This window comes from Cebus imitator, unplaced genomic scaffold (assembly GCF_001604975.1).
Source record: "Cebus imitator isolate Cc_AM_T3 unplaced genomic scaffold, Cebus_imitator-1.0 Scaffold720, whole genome shotgun sequence".
In the NCBI taxonomy this organism is placed as follows: Eukaryota; Metazoa; Chordata; class Mammalia; order Primates; family Cebidae; genus Cebus; species Cebus imitator.
Window position 1 is genome coordinate 297,971 of NW_016108035.1, and position 27,514 is coordinate 325,484.

At 39.0% G+C, this 27,514-nt stretch overlaps 2 protein-coding genes across 5 annotated transcripts in view; one reads left to right on the forward strand and one right to left on the reverse strand.

Annotated features, from left to right (window-relative positions):
- Nucleotides 1-19,786, reverse strand: part of ASPN (asporin) — a 28,313-nt gene extending 8,527 nt beyond the window's left edge. Inside the window, exons 1-5 of the mRNA XM_017518977.2 lie at nt 19,514-19,786; nt 11,624-11,903; nt 6,846-6,958; nt 2,431-2,644; nt 989-1,099 (exon numbers count right to left, since the gene is read on the reverse strand). Of these exons, the coding sequence (XP_017374466.1) occupies nt 989-1,099; nt 2,431-2,644; nt 6,846-6,958; nt 11,624-11,879 (694 nt within the window). The 5' untranslated portion in view covers nt 11,880-11,903; nt 19,514-19,786. The remainder of the gene's footprint in view (nt 1-988; nt 1,100-2,430; nt 2,645-6,845; nt 6,959-11,623; nt 11,904-19,513) is intronic.
- LOC108296499 (centromere protein P) overlaps nt 1-27,514 on the forward strand; it is a 273,862-nt gene that overhangs the window by 135,425 nt on the left and 110,923 nt on the right. The gene's annotated exons all lie outside the window — the stretch shown is intronic.

The following is a 27,514-nucleotide window of genomic DNA, read 5'->3' on the forward strand; positions in this document are numbered from 1 at the left end:
CACGCCACCACACCCAGCTAATTTTTGTATTTTTATTAGAGACGAGGTTTCACCATGTTGGCCAGGATGGTCTCGATCTCTTGACCTCGTGATCCACCCGCCTCGGCCTCCCAAAGTGCCGGGATTACAGGCGTGAGCCACTGCGCCCGGCCCATAGGGGTTATTTTTGACCCAGGTAGTCATCAAAGCAAAGAGAGCAGATGCTCTTGTTGGGAATAAGGAAAGCAAGACTTTGAGCATGAGTTCCAAGAAGGGCAATCCTATGCAGCTAATCATCAGACAGGGAGCTTGGAAGTAATGGGTTAGAACACTGGTCATCTGGCAGACTTAAGGAGCATTCTACTACTTGAGGTGCTAGCCTCAGGTCACACGAAGCCATGATAAAGAGCACAGTGTTCATCTTGGTAATTATTATATCACAAGCAATCGCTTCCTATGTGCTGGATGTTGTCCCCAAACCTTTCTATGTATTTGTCCATTAATCTTCACATTACACCTGGGAAGAAGCTGGGTACAAAATACCTTGTCTTAAATGGCATATCCATTCCTGCCAGAGCCAGGGACTGTCCTGGCAGTCCCTGGCCACATAGGCTCCACCTCAAACTGTGGCCAAATGCCTGGCGACAGAGTTTCTTGCCCCATCTATCTTTCTTTGCTTTCTTCTATACAGAATTCGCCACCTCTAACAGGTATTTCACAGAATGACACGTATAAATGAGTAAATGTCAGGAAAGAGAAGGAAAATTAAGTTCATTACTTCTTAGTGTTTATTTTTAGTGGAGTAAAAATAAGTGGATGACTTAATTCTGTCAGGAAAAAAAGCACTATATATGGCATTTTCTGTATGTGTAGACTATATTGACCAGATTTAGTGTTACAGGATTTCTAGTTGCAGTGTATATACTGCACAGTTTACAATATTACATTTAATCATTATTGAAAGTTGACAATTTAAAAATACCATATCTTAAATAAAGTAAATACAAACCTTTAGGAACTGAGGTCAGTTTTGCTTCTGCAATTCTGATATGGAACACCGTCACCCCTTCAAATGCCCCTGGCTCTATCCCATTATTATCAAGAGGGTTTGCACTCATTTCTGTTGAGGGAGAATGACATGACTTAGCACACATAGGTTGTATATAAAGGAAACTCATAGTGCAGAAAGACACATCCCAAGAATGAATATCCCAGGAAGCACGAGCTTCATCCTTTAGGCTCATTTTCACTCAGTATATCTGCTTCTGTCTATCTACTGTCCTTCTGTCAGCCTCAGAAAAATACTGCTTTGTATTATGTAAACTGCAATATATGAGAAGTTCACTATTATTTGCTTTGAATTACCAAATCAGTGACATTTTCACTCTCCTCCAACCATGAGCACAATTAAGATTTTGTTATAGTAGTATTGCATCAGAAAAAAAGATCATCCTTCATATACTCCAAAATGTTTATATTTTTCTGTGTACATTTTTGTGTCTTAAACTTTTTTAAAATTATAAGTCAATTAGAAATTGTTATTTTGTTAGCAGAAATATAACTTTGAAGAAATGCCAGTAAGTGCGGTCAGACACTTGGTTAAATTAAATGAATAAATGAATGAGAATCTTGGTTTTGAATTTTGAATGGAGATTATAGGGAGATGGCATGGTTATATGATGGGTGTTAGAAATAAAATCAGGTAGAGTTTTAAATAGAAGATGAAAAACTCCTCACATCAATAATCTTAAAGCAGATAACCAAACGTTAGGTGCACATTCCAAATAATATCCAAACTAATTTTGTAAATTATATCTGAGTAGCTTATATAACACATTAAAATACTACCTTTAAATTAAATAAGAATAATGTAGATTTTATTAATCAGGATCTGGTCAGAAACAGAAACCAGGCTAAGTGTTTCAAAGGAGATTTTTTTTTTGAGATGGAGTCTTGCTCTGTTGCCCAGGCTGGAGTGCAGTGGCGCGATCTTGGCTCACTGCAGCCTCCGCCTCCTGAGTTCAAGCAATTCTCCTGCCTTACCGCCCCGAGTATGTGGGATTACAGGCACCCGTCACCAGGCCCAGCTAATTTTTGTATTTTTGGTAGAGACGGGGTTTTACCATGTTGGGCAGGCTGGTCTCAAACTCCTGACCTCTGGTGATCCATTCACCTTGCCCTCCCAAAGTGCTGGGATTACAGGCGTGAGCCACCGCGCCCAGCCTCAAAGGAGGTTCTTGAGGGAGAGAGAGACAGTATTACAAAGGTCATATTTTCTTTAGGTGCTAAAAATTTTGTTAGGCATTTTAATTGGTTTATAAATGGCTTATCTAGGCAAAGATTATTATATTCAAAAATTAATTTTGGAAATTATTCTTAATAATGATAAAGTGTTCTACATCTGCTTGCTTATTATAATTTCAAGATGTCCCATTCATTTGAAAAACTTACCTAAAACATGTAAAGCATTCATTCCTTTGAATGTGTCCTTTTGTATTTTCTTAACTTTATTTTCATGAATTCTGAGTTCTGCTAATGATTTGGGAAGATTAAGTGGTATTTCACTTAGTTGATTGTGGGATAAATATAGCCTTCGCAACTTCTTTGTGGTTAGAAAGGCTTTGGGGTGAATCTTTGTTAGCTTGTTGTTGTTCAGGATCAGACCCTTGATCAAGCATAGAAAGTTACACAATATTAGGAAGTGGATTTGATTTACCAGTATTCTACAGTGATTAGCCAATCATGGAAATCAGTACAATTTATATCGTTCGTAGACTAGATCACCCATGTAAAAAGTTTCCCAGCCCAATCTAAACTTTAAAAAAATTTTTACTGCTGAGTTAGAAAAGTGCAGAGCTGTAATAGTTGAGGTTGTGCCTTTGGTTTAGATAGAGGTGTCTTTTTTATCTTTGAATAGATAATACATTCATATGGTTAAGGCTTCAGCCTCTACTCAGCCTTCTATTTCCCTCCAGGGAAGTGACCAAGGATATTATCTTTATCTTATCTTAAAATCTATGCTACAAAACTATGTTTAGTGCTCACCAAATATATTTTTGCATGATATTTTTCTATTTTGAAAACCTTACTTCTTTCATATTTACTAATGTTTAGCATTTCTCTCAGAACAGAGGCCTGTAAGGAAAAAACTTCTACCATGTGCCCTCACCATTCTGGCATATTTTAGATGTTGGGGAGATAGTAATGGATCCTGAGGAATGGCTCAACCTCTTACCAGTTTTTTGGATATTTCTCAGGGCGATAAGACAGCATCCTCCAGTGGGGGTCTAATTACTCCAGAGAGCAAAAGAGCTTGTACTAGTGTAAGTGTGCTTTCTGCAGCCAAGGCCTTTGCGACATATCCAAGGGTGCATGACTACTTGGGTGACCAGCTGTCTCAGTCTGCCCAGATCGTGAGATTATGGGATGTGGAGATTTCAGAACCAAAACTGTGAATGTCCTAGACAAACTGGTACATGTTGGTAACTCTGATTAACTATTTTCATTGCAAAATGAACATAGCTCAGTTCTTTACTCATTACCAGGTTGTTCAGAGATAATTTTCTGTGTTTACTAAGAATGATGACAAGCCACTGAGCGTCTTCAGGACCTTTTAGTCCCTCTTTACCAATCCAGGTCATCTGATTTTCTCAAGGAGCAGCTCTAGATTCATTCATTATATGATTTTGTTCTCAAACTCATTTCACAAAAATCTCCCTTTGTTTCCAAACTGGTTTCATATGCCTCACTGGCATTGCTCACATTGTTGTTGTTTTTCCATGGCAGAAATACACATTTTGGTTGCTCAGTAAACTCCTTTTATCTGCACATTTCCTCATCTTACTCTTGGCCGTTGCACTTTCCTTTACTCACCCTCCAGAAATTCCAAATATATCGCTATTGCTAAAAGTGTCACCAAGAAAAGGTAAGTCTAGTCGAAGAGGTGAAACTACATTTTGTTACCAACTGGTAAAATACCCTTGCTTCTGAGTGTGTGATGCCAAACAAAAGTGTCTTTTCTCTTCCTTTGGTTACACTGAAAAATGAGGTGAGGGGAATTTAAAAACTTGGTGGATCATCAAGATGGTTTGTGAATTCTCTCTTAACTCCATGAGGTAAATTTTGCAGGAATTATTACTCTCCTGTTAGTGATAAGGAAAGGCATAAAGTGAAGAAAGGTGACTGTCCTACAGTCACCCAACAAGTGAGGGTTAGCGTGGCCCCACCCCAAAGTGAACCTGTGCATCAGTGAGATCCAGGCTTTTGTTAGTTTGTTTTTCCTGGTTAAAACATGCAGTTGTTGGAACTGCTTAAAAGGAAGGAAAAGTAATACAAAACTATGTAAGAGGTTTTATGCAGCACTATTAATAACTGCCCTGCATGGTGAGCTGGCTGAGTGATCCAGTTAAACTGCACTCTCAATGCTGGCTTAGTCATCACAGAGCCCCTAATTCATAATTAACAAACAATGTAAGGACAGAAGATGAGAAGAGCATAGCCATTCAGTAATAGGACAGTGATTCATGACTAATGTATCTGATATTGGCTGAAATGAGCTAGGAGATCTATGATTTTGCTCTCACTGTATTATCCTTTGTGTAAGAACCCGATTGCCAAACAAGCAGCTAAAATGTAACTTTGTAGACTATGTAAAAAATAATTTGATTATCTTAAAAGACAGGTACCATATAAGGCGATATTATAATTACATAAATATTTTGTAATTATATGGTATACCCACAATTCAGTATAAAGCATGTACTTTAAAAAGTGATTTCTATTAATACACCGGGTCAGTCTGCTAATAGTAGCTTAGCAGTATTACTACTTAACAGTTGGGGGCTTCCCCACCATTGCTCTATACCTGACATGCATTTCTCAAAAACAAAAAAATCAAGTCGGTCTAAGAAAGCTCCTGATACCTTTTAGATTCTCATTTCCCAGTGAATAATAGGAGTACATATGGACCAAGTCCCTGGAATGCTCCTAAAATATGATAAAATAATGATATGACAAATCTAAAACATTTATGGCCCCAGTGTTAAATATGCCATTAGTTATTCTTGTGGTTATGTAAGCTGAAAAGGGATTGAAGAAGTGGTAAATGCATGCATAGGCTATATTTCCAACTTCTGATGGTAGAATAATGGCCTTGCCATTCTCTAAAAGATTCTGTGGCCTAAAGTTAGTGGGGTGGACTGGGTGGATCCTCAGTGGAATCCATTGTGTTATTTCTGACCATCTTAATGTTTTAGTGAGACCTAACTTATAAATATATGCTCTTCAAGTTGTTCTTTTAGATGTATATATATATATAAGGCTTCAAGCCTTACCAGATCTGAACTGTCTGCACACTTTGAAAGTGAAAAGGGCAGACAAGGTGCTGGCTACCTGGCAGTGCAATGTGAGAGCTGGATTTTGCAGGGAGGCTTGATGTGACGATTGAGCATCCCTCAGTCTGCCTCACCCTGGGATTGAGGACAGCATGCATGTCCTCAATCCTAGGATGACTGGGAGGAAGAGATGGGCCAGCAGAATCCACTGCACTGACCCTATGCTGACAGGGAGGCATGGTGACCTCACATCTCTCAGATACAGGAATGGAGCCAGGCCTGCATGGTAGCAAGGGGCTAGTATGGTGGTGGTACTTCCTCAGCTGTGGCAGGTGGATATGAGGTTCTCCTCCAAACCCAATTTCAGACTAAATCAGAAATTTTACTTGCAAAAATTTAGAGACTTCAAAATGATTTCTTGGTTTGCTTTTGTTTTTGAGACAGGGTTTCACTGTGTCACCCAGGCTGGAGTGCAGTGGCATAGTCACAGCTCACTGCAATCTCCACTTCCCAGCTGAGACTACATGCACCGCCACCATACCAGCTAATTTTTGCATTTTTTTGTAGAGGTGGAGTCTTGTTGTGTTGCCCAGGCTGATCTCAAACTCCTAGGCTCAAGTGATCTGCCCGTCTTGGCCTCCCAAAGTGCTGGGATTATAGGTGTAAGCCACTACAACCAGTCCAAAATGTTAAACATGGAAGTAGTAATCTTTTAAATTCTAGACTTTTTTTTTTTTTTCCTGAGATGGAGTTTCACTTAGTCACCCAGGCTAGAGTGCCGTGGCATGATCTCAGCTCACTGCAACCTCTGCCTCCTGGGTTCAAGTGATTCTCCTGCCTCAGCCTCCTTAGTAGACGGGATTACAGGCGCACACCACCATGCCTGCTAATTTTTTGCATTTTTAGTAGAGACAGGATTTCACCATGTTGGCCAGGCTGGTCTCTAACTCCTGGCCTTGGGTGATCCGCCCACTGGCCTAAGTGCTGGGATTACAGGCATGAGCCATTGCGCCCAGCCTAAATCCTAGAATATTAAAATGATACTAATATAGTAAAGAAAAAAACTCTTTTCCTCTTTAAAGATCCAATAAAGAAGCCATACATGTATATATTAATCAGATATATTCTGTGTGCTGCTGTTAGAGATTTGTGGTGTTTTAAGATAACACGTTTGGATAGAGATTTCTTACACTGTTTGCTAATGATTGCTGTAAATAATTGTTTTCTTGTTCATTTTAATATATAGTGACTGTTATTACCTGAATAGATTGTAAGCTTATTTGAGTACCATTAAACTCAGCCCACTGCCTTTTACCTGGCTATTATTTAATAAACATCCATTGAATTAAACTATTAATTGAATTAAATCTATAATTTTTAATTGACCAGAACCCTGCTGAATGCAGGGACTTTTGTCATTCTTTACATACATAAAAGTAAGACTTGTTTATACTAACATAGTATAATTAATCATTATCACAAAGATATAGAGTTTTCACTTAAATCTTTGAAAGTATGATGATATATTCTTACATAAAGTGAAGTGAGTCCTTTAAAATCATTTTCTTTGATTTCCTTAATTTTATTGTTTTGAAGATCAAGCATTCGAGTATCAAATGGAATGTTGGTTGGAACGGAGGTCAAACCTGAAAAAGAAACAAACATATTATATAGCAGAGAATCATGCTGACGATGAAATTACTAATATGGTAGAAATATACATTCTTTTATTTTTTATTTTTAAAGACGGGGTTTCACCATGTTGGTCAGGCTGGTCTTGAACTCCCGACCTCAGGTGATCCACCTGCCTTGGCCTCCAAAGTGCTTGGATTACAGGCGTGAGCCACCACGCCTGGCTGAAATATACATTTTTTTAAAGTCCATGAATATCATCCACTTACAGATGACTTAACAGTCATAACAAATGACAAAAACATTGTTTTGAGAGAAGACCTCAGGACCTTTTTTAGTAACTTATTAATTTTTACAAGGTTTCTAGATTGATCTAGCTGATCAATCAATTCCATTCCTCTAAGGTGGAATAAAAGGAGATAAATTGGAGCTGCCCTGGTGACTGTGAGGAGGTGACCAACTGCTGAGGTGCAGCTTCTGTTAATGTACTTTTGGCTGAGGAATTTGAGCTTCTTTGCTAATTTTGAGGGTACTATAGTGCTAAATTGGAGCATATGGGTCTTGATCATTTTAGTAAGCCTTAGAAAATAGAAAATATTTTTGTGTTTGGAAAATAGAAAAATTACATTTTTTTGTGTGTATAATACCAAAAACCACCACCCATTTCCTTTAAGTAATTAACTCATCTAATTAGTTGTAAATTCTTGATTTCCAAATACTGGTTCATACATAATTCTTTTTTTTTTTTCTTGAGACAGTCCTGCTCTGTTGCCCAGACTGGAGTACAGCGGCGCCATTTCTACTCACTGCAACTTCTGCCTTCTAGGTTCTAGTGACTCCCCTGCCTTAGCGTCCCAAGTAGCTAGGATGTGTACCACCATGCCTAGCTAATTTTTGTATTTTTAATAGAGACAGTGTTTTGACATATCCAGGCTAGTCTCGAACACCTGGACTCAAGTGATCCACCTGCTTCAGCCTAGATGTCATTACACTTGATAGAACCGTCTTCACTCCTGAATAGTAGTCATATATTTAATAGCCACAAATTTAAGAATTGAAAAACTAATATATGAATATCATCATTCTATCCTACAGCCCTATATACTTTTCCTTTCTAGACTTTAAAATTAGGCCAGGCACACTGGTTTATACCTGTAATCCCAGCACTTTGGGAGGCCAAGGTGGGTGGATCACCCGAGGTCAGGAGTTTGAGACCAGCCTGGCAGGAGTTTGAGACCAGCCTGGCCAACATGGTGAAACCCCGTCTCTACTAAAAATACAAAAATTAGCTGGGCATGATGGCATGTGCCTGTAGTCCTAGCTACTTGGGAGGCAGAGGAAGGAGAATTGCTTAAACCCAGGAGGCGGAGGTTGCAGTGAGCCAAGATAGTGCCACTGCACTCCACCCTGGGTGACAGAGTGAGACTTTGTCTCTAAAAAAATTAAATTAAGACTCTCTTAAGAAATTTAACTATATGTAGGAAGAAGAAAGGGGGTAACTTGATGAATTAGCAAGGTAGAGGGGTAGTTTTGTTTGTTAGAATAGATTTTTTTTTTTTTTTTTTAAGAGACAGAGTCCTGCTCTGTCACCGAGGCTGGAGTGCAGTGGCATGATCTCGGCTCACTGCAACCTCTGCCTCCCAAGTTCAAGCAGTTCTCCTGCCTCAGACTCCTGGAAGCTGGGACTACAGGCACATGCCCTCATGCCTGACTAATTTTTTATATTTTTAGTAGAGACAGGGTTTCACCGTGTTGCCCAGGCTGGTCTCAAACTCCTGACTTCATGATTTGCCTGCCTTGACCTCCCAAAGTGCTAGGATTACAGGTGTGAGCCATGGTGCCTGGCCCCTAATTTTGCCATTTTTATGAACACAGGAGATTATTTTGGTTTTAGAAAATGAAGTGGAAGTCTTGTAGGAAGCTGGAAGTTCTGCAGCAGGGATCCTCCTGGTAGCATAGATTTTTGACAAGCCTACTCTTGCCCTGCCCCTGCCCCTGATGAAACTGAAGCTCTGAAAAAAGTTTCATCTCCTGAGGGAGGAAGAGTGATAAGTGCCCAGACCCTTTTTTTGGTCATGCTGTGGGGAGGTAGGATGGGTGCAGCAGCATGCTGATGGCATGTCTGACTGTCACAGATATCCTTAGGTGGATTTTGTTTGTAGAGTTTTTTCAAAGCTGAATGTTTGGGAGACTGTGTGATGGGAACACTAGCTGCCTGCTGTGAGGTAGCTTGGATTTCTCAGGTCTTTGGTGACAAGTGTGTACTGGAGCAGTTTTATGCAATGTCTCATCCACAGTCTTCATGTTGGAATCATATGACTGCTCTGCTGTGGCACATATGGAGGCCAGCATGTGGGGGTGGTCTGCACTAAAGATAAATGTGTCCTTATTCACCATCTTACCCCAAACCAACCCAGTTTACATCCAGTGGAGTCACAGCGGATACACATATTTTTATCCAGAATTTTGACTTACAGAGTGCTTTAACATGCACCCACTCTGCAAAGTGATAGTAGGTAACGTTTTTTCTTGTCTGGGATGCAGTTTAGTACAATAGTACATTCTGATATTCCCCAACTAATCTCTTCTCACATTCAGCATCTGTCTTAGCTTCTGCATTTCTCATTCCTGCTGCTGTATCCACAGTCATTCTGCATAAACGAGTTTTCTCAAACAGTGCTTGTATCGTAATCTCTTTCTTATGAGAATTCCACAGGTAAAGCTTAAGATCCATTTTTTCCTTAGCGCATCTATTTTTCTTTCTTTCTTTTTTTTTTTTTAATGGAGACAAGGTTTCACCATGTTGGTCAGGCTGGTCTTGAATTCCTGACCTCAGGTGATCCACCTGCCTTGGCCTCCCAAAGTGCTGGCATTACAGGTGTGAGCCAGCACACCCGGCCCCACAAACACTTATTTAAACTATAATTCATCTCATTGTGTAGCAGAGATAATCCAAGTATTCTGAGTCATGACCAGATCGCAGCATTGTAATGGAGACAAGGTTTCACCTTGTTGGTCAGGCTGGTCTTGAATTCCTGACCTCAGGTGATCCACCTGCCTTGGCCTCCCAAAGTGCTGGCATTACAGGTGTGAGCCAGCACGCCCAGCCTCCTAGCCCATCTATTTCATTAGACTTGCCTAGTAAGTCTAGCTCATATCAGTCTCCTCTTTTTTTGAATGCTTTTTGTTTACCTCTCATTTTGTCATATAACGACAAACTTCATTAAGGTCTCTAGAGTAAATTATTATAAGCTATGTCTCTTGCCATGAATGCTATGGCAGTAGGAAGCAAGTCTAATGCTTTTCAAGACATCTGCTCATACAGACGCATGAGGTGACCCTGATGGGCCATCAGACCCTGAGTGGGAGTTGTGTGCCAGACCTTGGTCTCCATAGTGGGACCTGGGACCACTCTCAGCTGTTCCTTCTTGGAAACAGCTGAGGGCAACAACTCTTGATATGCATTCCTATCATGTCCCCTTCCTGAACAGGGTATGGGTGTGCTCTTGAGTGCTGCTTCATTAGAACTTTTAAAGAAATAAAATACTCAGCAAAGAATTATAAATTTGAAAGAGACTTTATCTACTTTTTTCTTAGGCAGTTTTAAACCCAAATTGTTAAAAAGCAAATAAAGCATTATTTTAAAAGGTCTAGAACAGAGATTTCACAAGCTTACTATAACTCATTTCATTGTCCTGGACACGCAACTTATTTTGTTATCATGGAGTTTTACTGAAAATGACAGTCTTAACCTGCTAACACTTGAGATAGAACTGCAAGTGGTGTCCATTCTCTCTGAAGAGAATTAAAATGAAGTGCTTTGATTTAATTTGGGAAGAGAAGGAAATGTTCTGTGTACAACATTCCCACAGTTTTCCTCTGATTTTCTGAGTTTTAAAAATAAATTTAAGGGCCAGGCGTGGTGGTGTACATCTGTAATCCCAGCACTTTGAGAGGCTGAGGCGGGTGGATCACGAGGTCAAGAGATGGAGACCATCCTGGCCAACATGGTGAAACCCTGCCTCTACTAAAAATGCAAAAATTAGCTGGGCATGGTGGCGTGCACCTCTAGTCCCAGCTACTCAGGAGGCTGAGGCAGGAGAATCACTTGAACCTGGGAGGCCAAGGTTTCAGTGAGTTGAGATTGTACCACTGCACTCTAACCTGGCAACAGAGCAAGACTCCATCTCAAAATAAATAAGGCCTGGCATGGTGGCTCACGCCTGTAATCCCAGCACTTTGGGAGGCCGAGGAGGGTGGATCATGAGGTCAGAAGTTGAAGACCAGCCTGACCAATATGGTGAAACCCCGTCTCTACTAAAAATACAAAAATTAGCTGGGCATGGTGGCAGGTGCATGTAATCCCAGCTGCTAGGGGTGCTGAGGCAGGCGAATTGCTTGAACCTGGGAGGTGGAGGTTGCAGTGAGCTGAGATTGTGCCGCTGCACTCCAGCGTTGGCAACAGAGCAAGACTGTGTCCAAAATAAATAAATAAATAAAATAAATAAGTTTGGATGTACTTTGGGGTTTGGTGTACTTTCCACCTAAAAACTTAAATGAAAAAAATCTTGTAAAAGCAACGAGATTACTTTTGAAATTTCAGTGAAGACTTTTTCTGTCTTTTAAATTGTCAGAATAGCATTATTGTTCTTCAAAACAAAATTGGCTTATGTTCTTACCTAGATCTGAACAATGTACAACTCGTGAATAGCACTGACATCCAAATGGACACATTGGAAACAGATCAAATGGAAAAAAGGGGATTCTTGGCTCTCTTGTTGGAAAAAGAGAGTTGTCCTCCTCCTCATCATCATCATCATCATCTGTGTCTTCCATATCCTTCAGCATCATATTCTTTAATGCCATGTGTGAAGGGCTAAAGAAGGGTTTGGCAGAGCACAAAGCCAGGAATAATAGGAGCACGTATTCCTTCATGTTATCTTAGTGTAGAAGACGAGTCTAGGACTAAACAGACATTGGATATTAAGTTAAAGTTTAAATGGATATAATTCCTGCATGTCTACATTTCTTAGTTCTGGCAAGAGTACAATGAAATGGTATTTTTATCCATTGCTAGCTAATGTGAGAGTAAATTTATAAAGATTTTTGGAAAACAATTCAGCAGTGTGCATTGGAAACTATGAAAATATCTCTGTTTTTCAGATAGTGATTCTACTTTTTGGAATCTAGTCTCAGGAAACATTTCTAAAGTGCACAAATATGTTCATCACAGAATTATAATAGCAAAAATATTTCAGACAATCATAATGGTTAAAGGGGAATTATAAAATAAAATAGGGTATATTCATGAAATATTTTGGAACCCACAAAATGCTTGCAAAGACATTTTAAAATATGGGATATTATCTTTTGTGGAAAAAAAAAGGAAATATATATTAAAAATATAAAAATATATATTAAATATAAAAATATATATTAAAAAAAGGAAATATACACACAGTATACTTACAAACACTCAGAAACAAACAAAAACAAACCTGGCAGAAATATACCTGATTCATGATAAACTCTGGGCACTAGAACCATAGATGACTTGTGTTTTCCTTTTTCCTTTAATTTTCATAATGAGCAGTGAGTATTACCTTTATAATGAAAAGCTAATAAACATTTTTAAGAAACAGAACAGATTATCTTACCTAACTCTGCATTCCCAAAATCCTTCCATTGCCTTAATGTCTTCATTGTCCCTGAAGGAGGAATGTCTTCATTGTCTCCTTAGACAACATCTGGAATTTTTCCTTAATTGATTTATCTCCACCTTTCCCAACCTCACTCTCATAGTTGGTCACTTTTTCCACAGTTGAGATCTTTTTCCTTCTAATCTGTTCCATTGTCTAATACTTGATCCAAACTGTCTGATGTTCAGACTGTTCATTCTTCGTAATCTTTCCACTAAGTTCTGTTTGTTTGTTTGTTTTCAGTTGCTTTTTTATTTTTGAGATGGAGTCTCACTCTGTTGCCCAGGCTGGAGTACAGTGGCACCATCTTGGTTCACTGCAGCCTCCACCTCCCAGGTTCAAGCGATTCTTCTGCCTCAGCCTCCTGAGTAGCTGGTACTACAGGCGCCTGCCACCACACCCAGCTAATTTTTTTGTATTTTTAGTAGAGGCGGGGTTTCACCGTGTTAGCCAGGATGGTCTTGATCTCCTGACCTCATGATCTGCTTGCCTAAGCCTCCCAAAGTCCTGGATTACAAGCGTGAGCCACTGAGCCTGGCCTTTTTCAGTTGCATTTTTAAAATGCACACAAAATGGAAATATACAAATGAGAACCTTCAGAGCATAGATTTATTGCCATATTTACATATCATAATTTTTAAATTGTCACCTGTGAAATGTGTATGTTCTTTGAAAATTTCAAAAATTAAAAGCATTATGAAATAATTCAAAATAGATGCATCCAGAGATGCTCATTGGTGAAACCGAGTCCTGGCAGGAGGGCATCCACTCACCACCACAGCAGAGGGCTCTGCAGACCCTAATAGTTCACCAGGCTACAGTCAACTAACTAGTCCACCAGACCTGTCATTCATTGCCTGAGTGCCAGAGGGCAGCTGAGCTGTAGAAGACTTTTAGAGTCAGTCAGGATTGGCCCAGCCTCAGGAAGACCTACCCCTCCAAGTCCCAACTGGTTACAATTTCCCAGAACCAAAAAATCAGCTTTAACATCTCAACACAGGCTTGCTTTTTCCTGGATTTAAGAATCAAGAATGAATTCATTAACTTAATTAATATCTTCATTTATATATGATATATCTTTTTAAATCACCAGATGAGGGCTAGAATATCCTACTGTCATTAGTTATTAACCTGATAATTTCTCATATGCTTTAAAAACCTAAATGAGTGGCATGAAATTTGCCCACTGGGTAGCTGGATGGCACCGGTCAGGTATGTGTAATATTCCTGTGATAATCCACACTAAGCTATGCTAGGAGGGAGATTACAGGACAGATCTGAAAATGGCAAGAGCTTTTTATATTCTAATAATCCTATTCTGAATCCCATTTCAAAACTAGCACAAGGCTCCCATCTGTACACTAGTTTGTGGAGGTGTCAATTCAGATATTATTCTAGACTCATCCCTCATATTAAATAAGAGGAAATGAGACGTAAAGAGCTTAAGTGACTTGCCCAAAGTCACCTACCAAATATAAATGGAGCCAGAGCTAGGGCTCATGTGTCCAACTTCCTGTTCTGTGCTGTCTTCTGCTCCAGCTCATGTGGGGAGACTCAGTTGTCTTATCTAGAAATCTCATGGCTTCGAGGGCGTACTCTGTCATTTCTTCTTATCCAACCAGTATACAAATTCCTGATCTGTATATATCTGTACATAAAGAAACACTTGTGTAGCTTGGATTGGAAGGGTAGAGAATAGAATGATTGGGTGGTCAGATTTGTGCAGTACAGGGTGAGAGATTGTGCTGGCAACACACGGTCCAGTGGCTTCTGTTGGAGAGCCCCAAGTGGAAATCACCAACTGTGGCTGACTACTGTTCTGTGGCAGACATGGGGTGTCTCTGCAGGCAGGCAGGTTTATGTTTCATTTTCCAGTCATCCTCCCATATTGGGTCTTGGTAAAGTTTTCTGGGGGCTTCCTTTTCAATATCACTTTGTCCCTGACACATTGTCTCTGTGCCTTGGCTATCTAACTTTGACTCATTATGTGTTTTGACTTAAGGCTGTTGTGTGGTTCCTGGCCCCTTAAGGTTTAGTGCCCAGCTTTGCCTCAACCTTTGAAATACTCTTTCCCTAGGAAATTTCAACTCTTGGTCCTCAGCTAAATCAAAGCTGGCCCCTGATTCCAATTTATTCTGTAACATTCTTGCATTACAGCTCTGTCTTCTAGGTGCACAGCTGCCCTTGACCTTGTCTGACCCTGGCAACAAGAAGCTATGGAATTATAATGTCATTTCAGGTACTGTTTCTGGCTTTCTTTGAGGTTGCTGGAGTTATTCGGTGGGCATTTACCAAGCACGCACTGTACCCCAGGCAGTGTCACTTGTCAGAATGCTTAATCTCTTAAAGTAGAGCACACTTTCCTCCCCATCCTCTTTTCTCCCACACTTCCCTACTCGAAAATAAAAAACCCACAACTCCTAATCAACTACTGTCAGGTAAATATGAAATTGTAAACTTAACACTTGAGTGTCAGGTGCATTAATAGAAAAACTAAAAAATAAAATGCCTAGATTAGTAAATAGACATAGATCTAAAGACATCTGTGAAAACATATATTTACATGAAAAAAAGATAGAATATATAAACCTGGTAAGAGGGATAATGGGATTATAAACAAAGCTTTGCTTTTCTTCCTATGCATAGTTTTTTAATTATGTTGCATTTAAAATATTTTAAATGTCAGTCTGCAAACAGAATTTTCTTTGCTTGTTTCTACATATACTGCTTTCTTTTCCTACCACTTTTTGTAGGAATTGGTATAATCAAAGGTTTCCCATACATACCGTTCTCGTCTATCTCTACCCAAAAGTCAAGCAATAGCACCTACTTGGCAAATTGTTTGGAGGTTTACAATTTCTTGAGGCTTAATCCTATTTGTTCTGGTCTTGGGGAAATGAAGATTTTGATAAAGTTATTTTTTTACATTGGTTGGGTTTTGTTTGTTTGTTTGTTTGTTTGTTTTTGTTTTTGTTTGGTTTTTTCATTTGAGGCGGAATCTCACTCTGTCGCCCAGGCTGGAGCACAGTTGAGTGATACTGGCTCACTGCAACCTCCGCATCCTGGGTTCAAGTGATCCTCCCACCTAAGCCTTCCAAGTAGCTGGGATTACAGGCATGTGCCATCACATCTGGCTAATTTTTTATATTTTTGTAGAGACAGGGTTTTACCATGTTTGCCAGGCAGGTCTTGAACTCCTGATCTTAAGCAATCCACCCACCTTGGCTGCCCAAAATGCTGGGATTATAGGTGTGAGCCACAGCACCTGGCCTGATTGTTTTTAAGTGTTTTCCCATAGAATCTTTGAACTATATGGACTTTAGGTTCCCAGTTTGGACCAGAAAAACCTGTTTAACAGAAAATATATCCAAAATGCAGAAACCAAAAAACTATGGAATTTAAAAAAAATATGTAAAACACCAGGAATGTGTTAGAGATCCAAAGTGGGGTGCCAGGAACACATTGTGGTGTTCCTGGTGTCCTGGCAGGAGGAATGGGGACTGGCCTCAGCTCCTTTGCACACCACATGATGGTTTCCCAGATGCCTTCAGCCTCGTGCCACTGTCAAGAGAGGCTTTCCCAGTACTGGGTTGAGGTTTGAGATGAGGAACGGGATCAGGTGTGAGGAGCAGAACTGAGAGTTGAGAGATGAAGGAGAGGGCACACAGGGCAGGGAAGGCGGGGAGCAGAACAGTGGTGGGCCTGCTTCTTTGTATATCCCCGCCTCAGGGCTACTGACCAGCCCCCGAATGGCATCAGGAAAAGCATCAGCCAGGGACCCTTCCTTTGTCTCTCCACTTTTTAGACTGATAAGTTACAGGAGACCCTCCCTGCCTTTAATGAAAACTGAGGTAACATGAAAATATGAAATGGAGTCTTCTGCCTCCTAGTTTTAGGCAGTAGCATTATCTGTAGTTGTTGGGAAGCATTCCAGTTGCTGAGCAGTGGAGGCAGGCACTTATATATGGTAATTGGGCCCTTTCCTAGGGAGTAAGAGATGGAGCCCTGTGGAAGCAGGAGTTCCTTCTGGTGGTGAAGATTCTAGATCATTCTTGACCAGGGAACATATCTACCCTGGTTGAATAGCTCCAGGGAGAGGATACTACCTCAAGACATCATCTTCCGCAGTTGCTCATCCATTGCTGCTAGCATAGTCTTCATATGGAAATGTAAAATGCTTTCTGGAAAATTCATTTCTCTGTGCTAGTTCTGTCTTCTGTTAGTCTTATACAATTAATCTAATCTTTTTGCATTCTCTTATCCTAGTTGCTTGCAAAGAAAAATGTCAAGCCAACCTTGATTCCATGAGGAATTCATTATTTACACTCTTCATCTGAGTCTCTTGCTGGGTCTCTTTCACCACTTTGTTAATAAGTACAAGTTAAGTATAGGTCCTAAACCTCCCCCTAGTCCAGTGTGCAACTGTTTACCAATAGAAAAATAATGGAATGTGTAGGAGGGAACCCTAGATAGCAGTGTTTTTTTCTTATTCACGAAGAATGTAGAGAATATTATATCTCATTTAAAATGATATGACATTTGGTTGGTTGTTTTATTTTCAGTTTATTAATGTGGTACAACCTCTGTTTTATTAGTTTTGGCAGTAGTTAGATTATTCTATTTTTAAAACCTTTAAAAATATTAAATCTTCTTCAGGAATACTCAATATTTCCCTGATTTAGACCAGTTTTACCAGTGTTTTCTACCCATGGAAAGCTTTGGATTTTGGTTTCAAGTCTCTCTTAATCAGAATACTATTTGGAGTATTCTTCCAGTGCTACTGCTGTTACTAATAAATCATAGCAGCATAGAGCTAAGAGAGGCCTTTGAGACTTTCCCCACTAGGGCCCTCTTTTACTGAGAAAAAGCTGAGGCAAGGAGCATCCAGAACTGGCTGGAGGAGGTGGAGCTGAGGGCTGGCCTCCTCACCGCTTGTCTGTTGTGCTTTCCACTGGACTGCATGTCCTCCTAAATGGATTTTATTCTCATAGTTACTTCAGACAGTGAACAGACTTTCCTCTGGAAAAGCCTATGTAAGGAGTTTTGGCCAAGCTCTCAAAACAGTTCATAACAGAACTGGAAATATAGCTTAAGAAGCACATAAGCTTTCGTTTTTCCACTTAACTGGTCTACAACTTAGAATGGAAAGTTTGTGAGTGAAATGGTATTTCCTCTCAGACACTATTATTAGGTAAATAAGTCACTTTGCTTTTAAATCTTATGTTTAAAGGCCCGCTTGAACTTTTCCCCCTGGTTTAAGTATGCCTATCAGTTCACAGGTACCAGTAGCAGATTTCAGTACATAAGTGTGATATACTCCATATATCTCACAGAAGAAATCCAAACCAAATTCAGATGTAATCAAGGTACAGCCTTGTAAGCTAACAAATAAAAGTCCAAGCATGCATTTGGAAACTTTTCCACAGTACCATTTGTTCATGGATGCTGATATGTTTAAAGATAGCACTTTCCTTAAAAAGTAGTTAATTTTAGCTCAGAAGTAAAACTAGCATTCTGACTAAGCATTCCTGCTGTTTTTCCCTTTATACTAATATTGCCCTTCATTAGTTTTTCCATATCTCTAGCAACCAAGCTACTGTCTTAAAAAACAAAATCTCCTCCCTCTCCATTTTTATGATGTTTCCCCCAGCACCTCAAGACTTGTGCTTGTAAGGTTAATCGTGTTTGTCTCAAACCTCTGATCAGTTATTGGAATATTTGTTTTTAATTGAGCAGTTAGTTGTAACAGAAGACTGTATATCCTCTGTTCTTTCTACTACTACACTATACTCCTTAAAGCCAAAAAAACAAACTAAAAACATCAGGATCCTTTTATGTGTGTGGGTTTGTGATTTATTTTTCTTTCTTTCTGTTTTATTTTTTATTTTATTTTATTTTTTTAACAACTTGATGATTCTTGGAGGGATTTAAAAAAAAAAAAAAAAAAACCTTCATTTTGATGGAAATATAACCCCCTCAGGTTCTTTATGACTCAGTCCCTACACCATGTGACCACTGTTTCTTGGCTGCCACAACTCTGAATAGATTAACATGAAAGAATGCTACACTCTATTTAAATTACTAAGGAGTAGAATATTGAATACATTGCTTAAGTTTTTTTAATCTAAAATTTTAATCAGAAATTTACTTTGGGACAAAGGAAATCTTTGAAAGTGTTAAATTCTGACTGTACATGCGCTGTGAAAATTTCCTAATCTTTCATATTGAATATGATGTTATATTATTGCTTAGAATTGTATAGATTTCCATTTTAACTTTTCAGTGCCATTTCATTATAATAAGGAAGACATTTGTCAAGGAAAAATATGAATATTCAAATGTATAAGTAAAAATGACATTAGTTCACACATTCAAAATACACATTAGAAAATATCATTTTAAATATTGAAAAACATATTTACTATTTCATTTTTTTTTTATTTTAGCAGAACTGCCAGAAGATATATTTATTGTTTCATTTAATGTAGCTGTGATATCCCCAAACTTCATTAATTATTACAGCAATGTTATTTTCCTAGATGAACACAAAAGATGTTTATTTAAATGACTCTTAAAATCAATCATGTTAACATTTATGGTGAGGCATAATAACAGGTTTTCACTTAGCTGAAAAAAAAGTCACATAATTATATTTAACATAAATTCATTATAGATAAGACATAAAACTAGAATAATTTTAGGTACAAATTTAGGTTTGTATTTAAATGCTGATTTTTTAAGAAATTATAGAAATAAGCTTTGGACTTTATCATATTATTTATAAGCATTTGTTTATAACATTAATGGCTCCTTAGTATTGACTATAAAGTAATTGTACATTGGTACCTGTAAGATAGACATGAAACATACCTGTCAGAAGAGAGTAGTCCTCTTAAAAGTAGAAGTTATCCACCATGTACTAGTTATCTATAATGTAAATGTTCTCAGGAACTGTGTAAGAAGAAAAGATGAGGAGATACTACATTTAAAAGAAAAAACACCTTTCAACACAGTCCTGGTGTGGCTGCACCCTGGGTGATACTAGAATAAACTGCTTCCACAGATTAGTCCATGTTAGTACTGAGGAGCGAGATTAAAACTTGTTACTGCTCATGTGTTTTCCATCACTGTTTGTATCGTAGCCAAGACTTCTAGCTAAACTCTAGACGTCTACTGGAAGATTCTGAAGGAAAAAAAAAAAGAAAGTTTAATAATGCATGGCAACTGGCCATTGAAAATGCAGTCAGAATCATTCAAGAAATACCTAGTTTTAAAAATGCTTTACAAGAATCTTAAGTGAATGAATATTTATAAATTAGAATTTCAAAAATTACTCAACCTGGATAGACTAATAAAATACTTACTGATCTGAGTAAAGGATACCAATATGACTGAAGTATATACCCAAACTCCAGATCTACCTGACAAAGAACCATGCCTTTATTTTCTTCTAATGACTGTAGCTATTGCATTATGCATACTTCTCCAGACTTTTTTTTTTTTTTTTAAGCTTTTAGCACTGCTATAGGCTTGTCAGGGAAACTACAGACCAGGCTCCATGAACTGCTCCCTGGACTCAACATAGATGATATAATGCAGACACACATGCATGTCCATGTAGCACCCTCTTAGGTTGCATACAACTTTCCTTTTTCAAGAAAAATTGGCTGTGGCCTCACTGACATTTAGGGAGACTTAGAGCAGAAAAGATGCTATTCTCTGAAAAGAAATCATTCTTAGTACCCCTTTTTCCACTCATCTCCAAAAGATGATTGGCCAATTCTACATCAACTAAAACCTTCAAGACAGGACAGTTTTCTAACCCTCGTGGCAAAGACTCACTGTTTTAAGTGATCCCAATGGATCTTCCCAACTCTTGTGTAGATTTGGAGGCTACCAAAGAGCTTTTCCATTGGGTTAGCAGAGTTGTTCTCTCCTGTCATCAAGAATCTGACCATCGTTTGTTCCCTTTCTCCAGAGAAATGGCACACATTGTTAAGCAAAGCGGCTATAGTCCTAAAGAATACATTTGCTTCAGATGTGCATAGCAGCTGGCCATGTGTGTTCATCCTCCCCTCACTTAAATAAAATACTCCTCCTTGGACCTCTAGGATGACGGTCCCAGGCAGCTCAGTAGTCCCATTAGTGGCCATCAGTGTAGCTCAGGCCCCATCCTATCCCTGCAGCACCTGAGGGAATGACAGCCCTCCTGTTTGGTTTAGAATGCTCATATTCTCATTTATTCAAGTATATTTTCATTGCAAATGTATCTGTTAACTGTATGAATTGGGAACATAACGAAAATATGAACTGGATTTTTAAAATCTTTGTATCCAGACCATCTAGTGTTTGCCTAAATTCCTTCAGAACACAGTCATAAACAGGAAGCCCTTGGGTCAAATTCAGTTTGTCCTGCACAATGATTTGTTTTTGAACTGTTTATTGAAGTGTATGTTACCAAAAAGAAACCCATATCATAATGGTACAACTCAATTAATTTTTACAAAATGACCCCAATTAAGGAATTCCAGCACTCCAAAATCCCTCCTGGTACTCCTCAAATTGCAGCCTGAGGTCAGCACCATAGGTTATTTCCTGAACATTATGTAAATGGCATTCTGTGCATTCTGTTTTGTGTCTGGCTTTTTTCATTCAGTGACATGCTTTTGAGATCCATCCATGTCATTGTGGTACATGGTAGTTCATTCTCATTACTGTATAGTATTCTCATATATGAATAAGCCACAAATTGTTTATATATTCAACTAGGTTAATTACCTTTTGAAGAGCTATTATGAACATTCCTCAATCTATCATTTGGGGGTCATATGTATGTATTTTTGTTAGATGAAACTTCTGTATTTAAAAATCATAAGATTTCAACTTCTCTTCAAAAAAATCACGCTTTGCCAGTCTGTGATTTCTAGTTTTGCATGGCAACTGTTGTCTTTGGGACATGTGTTTTTCAATTCTCTGCTCACAAGATGTTGTCCACGTCACCCACCCAGGACATTCCTCAGTTGAGTTGCCTGCATGGCCTTTCTGGGTGCAGTTTGCTACCTAAGTCTAGAGAGATGGGAAGCAGTTCCTATAAGATTGTGTTTCTAAAGATATGTTACACCTACTTTCCTTCTCCCCACTGTGAGACTTAAACTAGTTTTCCTCTGATATTTTGCTTCGATCTTTGGTCAGAGGGCCTAGGGAAAGAAATAGGCCCTGGAATACGATGCTGGGGTTAGAGGTAGTATATTTGGCTCATTCATTCTGTTCTGCAGATAATGTGGTAGAGGTGCGGGCCTCAGGCCCAACCCTCCACAGTCTTGGGGCTGTGGCATGGAAAGCTTTGCCTCATATTTGCCAGAGATGGTGCAGCAAGCACGAACATGCCATCTGGGAAGAAACTGGAGTTTATCCCCACCCTTTTCCAGGTTATCATTCCAAACAAAACAGTACACTTCTTCTTCCCTTAAGTATTATGAGGAGAAAAATCTTCCATTATTGTTTCCTAAAGGGATCCTATGGAGGGGACCTAGTTCTTTTCTCCATGCTTGTTTGTTGTTTGTTATTTTTATTGTTTGATTTTTGCCTCACTGAGCCTTGGTCTAAATATTGAAGAACTAGTTGCATTATAACAATATCTTTAGGAATCACAAATAATCTATATTATGTTGCAAACACAAATTATAAAACTGAAAAAGTAATATTCTCAGTACTGACAGTTTATGAATAAAAGTATTGATTGCCATAAAAGGAACTTCAATGCAAATTTATTTTCATTTGGACTTATATAGTTCTAACCATTGTGAAAATAAAAATAAATAGCCTAATCTAAGCCCTCATATGATTTCTCACAATCTTTCCAGAACTTCTCCTGGTCTAAACATGGACAGCAGTGGTCAAAGTCCAAACACAAATAAGAACAGGAGAGGACCTTGGAACTGTCTCATGCAAATAAAAGATTAATTGACAGAGTCTCACTCTGTCACCCAGGCTGGAGTGCAGTGGTATAATCATAGCTCAAACTCCTGGGCTCAAGCGATCCTCCTAACTCGACCTCCCAAAGTGCTGAGATTATAAATGTGAACCACCTGCACGCAGCCCAGATGAAAAGGTTTGATAGATGAGGCAGGAGTTATAGGAGCAGCGTGTGTCGGGGATACGTTGTGGGACACACACACACCTGCCAAAACATAGGCAGTTTGAATTTTCTGATGTTCTTTTGCCAGTCTTTGGTGTCCTTCACATTCTAAATGAATTGGAATAAATCGTACAATGTTCTCTTGCAGTAATAGCTACAAGGAAGGCTGTCCACCCATCCATTCATTCAATGAATAGTGTAAGTGCTATGGAGAGAAGCAGGATGGGGGTGGGGGTGTCAGTGGTGCCCTCGCTGTCAGATGACAGTCACGGGACCTGTGGGCTGTGAGAGAGTTAGCTGTGCCATGCAAACACCCACTTTAAGAATATTCTAGGCTGTTGAATCCTAGGATGTAAGTATGTATAACATAGGGTTTTTCATAGAGTAGATGCTTACAAAAGCTTCTGTGAAGGGATAGATGATTAAGATTTCATGGGTTTTAATGTCCGAGTGTCCATCATGGTAGACTAGGCACTTTGATTTCTAATGAATTTATCTTATACTGTACATTGTGACCCATGGGCAGTATTCAGCCTGCAGATTTTTCACAGTGTATATAGTATTTTACAAAACCAGGAAATTTGATGTCAAATTTACAATGTATTTTGAAAAATATGAGCTGGAAAAGCTAACCCTGACATCCTATGTGACTGCGATTTGCTGAGCATGTAGGCCCTTCATGGTTCTCTGCTGCCCTGACCTTCTCTTCACAGCCCTTCTGTGCAGGGACTGGCTTCTGCTATGTCATCTGGCTGAGTTCACTCTGCCATCATACTTGAAGTTTCTAGTTCTGAAAAATGAATTGTAATAAATTGTCACTGAATGTTCATTCAGTTGAATTTATGAAAAATGAAGGACTTACACAATTTCATTTATTATATTTTATATATGTTGATTTTTTTTTTTTTAAAGACAGAGTCTTACTTTGTCACCCAGGCTAGAGTGCAGTGGCGCAATCTTGGCTCACTGCAACCTCTACCTCCTGGCTAATTTTTGTATTTTTAGTAGAGACAGGGTTTTGCCATGTTGGCCAGGCTGGTCTCAAACTGCTGACCTCAGATGATCCACCTGCCTCAGCCCATCAAAGTGCTAGGATTACAGGCATGAGGCACCATGCCCTACTGTGTCAAATACTTTTAACGAATGTCTGAAGTCAGTTTGCTTTGAGCAATCTGTACAAGTAATGGTTTTGTTCTAAATAAATTTGTTGCCTCTTTCCACTGAGCAGACCTGAGAGCAGTAAGCACATCTAGCTTCCAGATCTGTGTTTCTAAATACTGTTTCCCAATAACAGAACCAGGACTCCTTGGAGAAATGGCGCATAACAAGTCTGGGCCAGAGAAGTATAAGGTGTCTGAAAAAGCTTCTTGTACCAATAAGTGTAAAAGTGTGGAGAGTTTACAAAGGACTCAGGAAAGGACCATAGAAGCCACCATGAAAGGGCAGTTTGACGATCCAAAGAATAAATGACAGTGGATTATAACACATACGATACTAAATCCTTTTTATAATAACAGAGAAAAGAGGGTTAAAAGGATCAGAGTTTTTTCTTACAGAAGAATGTCAACTAATGAATGCAAAAGGAATAACAGAAAATCACCAAGAGTGAAACGTCGAATATAATAATTGATTTAAGAAAAGATAATCAAGGGAAGCTAAAACAATTAAGTTAGCCTGGGCAACACAGTGAGATCCTATCTCTACAAAAAATAAAATAGGCCAGAAACAGTGGCACATGCCTATGGTCCCAGCTACTGGAGAGGCTGAGGTGGGAGAATCACTTGAGGCTGGGAGGTCAAGGCTGCAGTGAGCCATGATCACACCATTGCACTCCAGCCTGGGTGACAAAGTGAGACCCTGTCTCAATAAATAAATAAATAAATCCATTAGGTGAAAATTTACTGGATTGAAAGAAACTGTACTTTGAGTACCCACACAAGTATTGTGTTTTTCAGTACAGCATTCAGTAAATTACTTAAGCTAGTCAATGCTTTGTTATAAAATCGGCTTTGTGTTAGAAGATTTTGCTAACTGATGAATAAGTATTCTGAGCACATGTATGTAGCTTAGGCTGAACTATGACCTTAGATGAAGGTTAGGTTATTAAATGCATTTTGACCTATGATATTTTCAACTTATGGCGGTTTTATCAGGATGTAATCCATCATAAGTCATGGGGCATCTGTGTTATTCATTGGTGAATATAGGTGAAGGGTATGTAGATGCTCACTGTGAACTTAAATTTTCTGTGGCTTGAAGATATTACCAAATAAAGGAGGAATAAATGCTAAATAATTGGAGCAAATAAGTCAGTTTGCCTTAAATTAACTTTAACTCTCTGATTTATTCTTCACTCTAGTGAAATATTTATAGCAAAATTTATTTTAAATTAATTAAAATGTTACCCTAGACAGGGATTCTTAACTTGGATATATGAATACCTAGGTGGAAAGACTTTATGAGCCTTTTGATACATGCAAAGTGTTCTTATATATGTATTTTTCTGCACAAAGGATCTATTATAGCTTTCACTGTATTTTCAAAGGGGTCGATCCTTCAAATAGTTAAGAACTGCTGCCCTAGAATAGGTTTATAGTTTATAATGTATTCTTTATTCTGAATACAATACTAGTTAAATTACCTTCCCAAATGCTTCACGTATAAATTTGATGTTTGTGAATGTAATTCCCAGTTTAGACAAAACAAATGAACCTTCAGCAGATTCCAACGTATAAAAAGATTTGCTGGGCCGGGCGCGGTGGCTCAATCCCGTAATCCCAGCACTTTGGGAGGCCGAGGCAGGTGGATCACAAGGACAAGAGATCGAGACCATCCTGGTCAACATGGTGAAACCCCGTCTCTACTAAAAAAAACTACAAAAAATTAGCTGGGCATGGTGGCGCATGTCTGTAGTCCCAGCTACTCAGGAGGCTGAGGCAGGAGAATTGCCTGAACCCAGGAGGCGGAGGTTGCGGTGAGCCGAGATTGCGCCATTGCACTCCAGCCTGGGTAACAAGAGCGAAACTCCGTCTCAAAAAAAAAAAAAGATTTGCTTATATCTGATGATAGTTTAATGTAAGTTTATTTGACCACAGAGATTCTGTTACTTAGAAACACACTAGGACATTTTAATAACATGATGTATTCCTTTTCTTTTCCAAACTAATACGTATTTAGTGTAATCACATGTTATTTTTAATACAGCCCTGCTTTCCCTTGTGTGGATTCACATTCCTCACATTTTATACAAAGGAAAAACTATGCTGGACTGTAAGTTTTGATTTTATCCATTTTCATATAGAAAGGGGAACATAACTTCACAGAAGAAATGATCATGCCTTTATGATTTAGATGTATCACCACTAAAGTTTACTTACTGAGTTAGAACATTTATTGCTTTGCAAATAACAGTATGTGACAGACTGAATTCCAGTCTCAAATGCTCCTGTTCTGTTTCTGGCAGCTACTAGCAAAAGAAAAAAGAAATTAAAAAAAAAATGTTCCTGTTCAATTTGTAATAAAAGACATGTAATAAGCTGAAGCCTTATTTAAGACATGTAGAATCAAAACATGGACTAATTCAGGATTACACAGTTTGCAGTAGACTTTCCTCTGAAAACCTTTTACAAATGCTTCTGATTCTGTTGGACTAGGTTCAGTTGAGCTGATGGTCATCGGGCCAGAAATGAATAGGAAAGGGACAACTTGCCAGGGAAGCCTCTGCCCAAAGTTTGCTACATGGGCTACAGATGGAAAGGCCTGGGTTTGCCAGTACAGACTGTCTTGCTGTACCATTGGAGACTCGTTCAGGGGTTATTTCTAAGGGAAGAATCCATTTATAGGACAGGCTTATTGATCAGATACTTCTCTAGTTTGGCTGACTGTTTTAAATACAGTTTTCCCCCTTTTTAGGTATTACAAGTAATCACAGTGAATCATATTCATGGATCAAATCACAGATCAAACAATTTTCTTTCCTATGGTCAGGATTTTTTTTAAATCTTATGACAAGAAGTCATTTGCACTCTTTGAGTTCCAGTTTCCTTATCCTCTTGGCCCCCTCTGCCTGGAGATCCTGCTCAGATGTTCATTTGTACCATGGTTCACTCTGTTCCATGCCATGGACATGATCATACAGTAACACAGTAGAAAGGCAGTCGAACTCAGGTTTTGTTGTTAATCTCCCACCTTCTCCTCAGGAGAGCCATGCTGTTGCCAAAGCTGCAGGGTCCCTGCTGGACCCACACTGATCCAGAGCCCAAGGGGTTTACTTCTGGCCCTTTATAGAGCATGTGTGCTGAGCCCTGCTGTAGTGTACTAGGCCCACTTCCTTTTCCACTATATTTCATACCAATCTAAGGAATCGATTATTTTTAAAAATTAATATTCACCATATTCAGAGGCCTGGAAGCCTTGAGCAAGTTAAGTAACTTCCTGCTGACCAGTTTCTTGTAATCTATCCCTGGAAACATTGACACTCACCTTTATTATGTCTACACTGTGCACAGCACCTCCACAGGATATCAGCTTGTTTAGTCTTCCCATCAGCCCTGGGAGGCAGATGTTGTTTCCTGATTTTGTGCACTAAGAAACTAGAACTCTGAGTCTAAGTAACTTGGCCAGGTCCATGGCTAGTACTGATTCTAGTTCAGAGCCAAGATACTCATTAATGTTTTTTAAATACAAGAGATGAATCTCCATTTTTCACAGACTTTGGGGTTTAAGGCCCATAA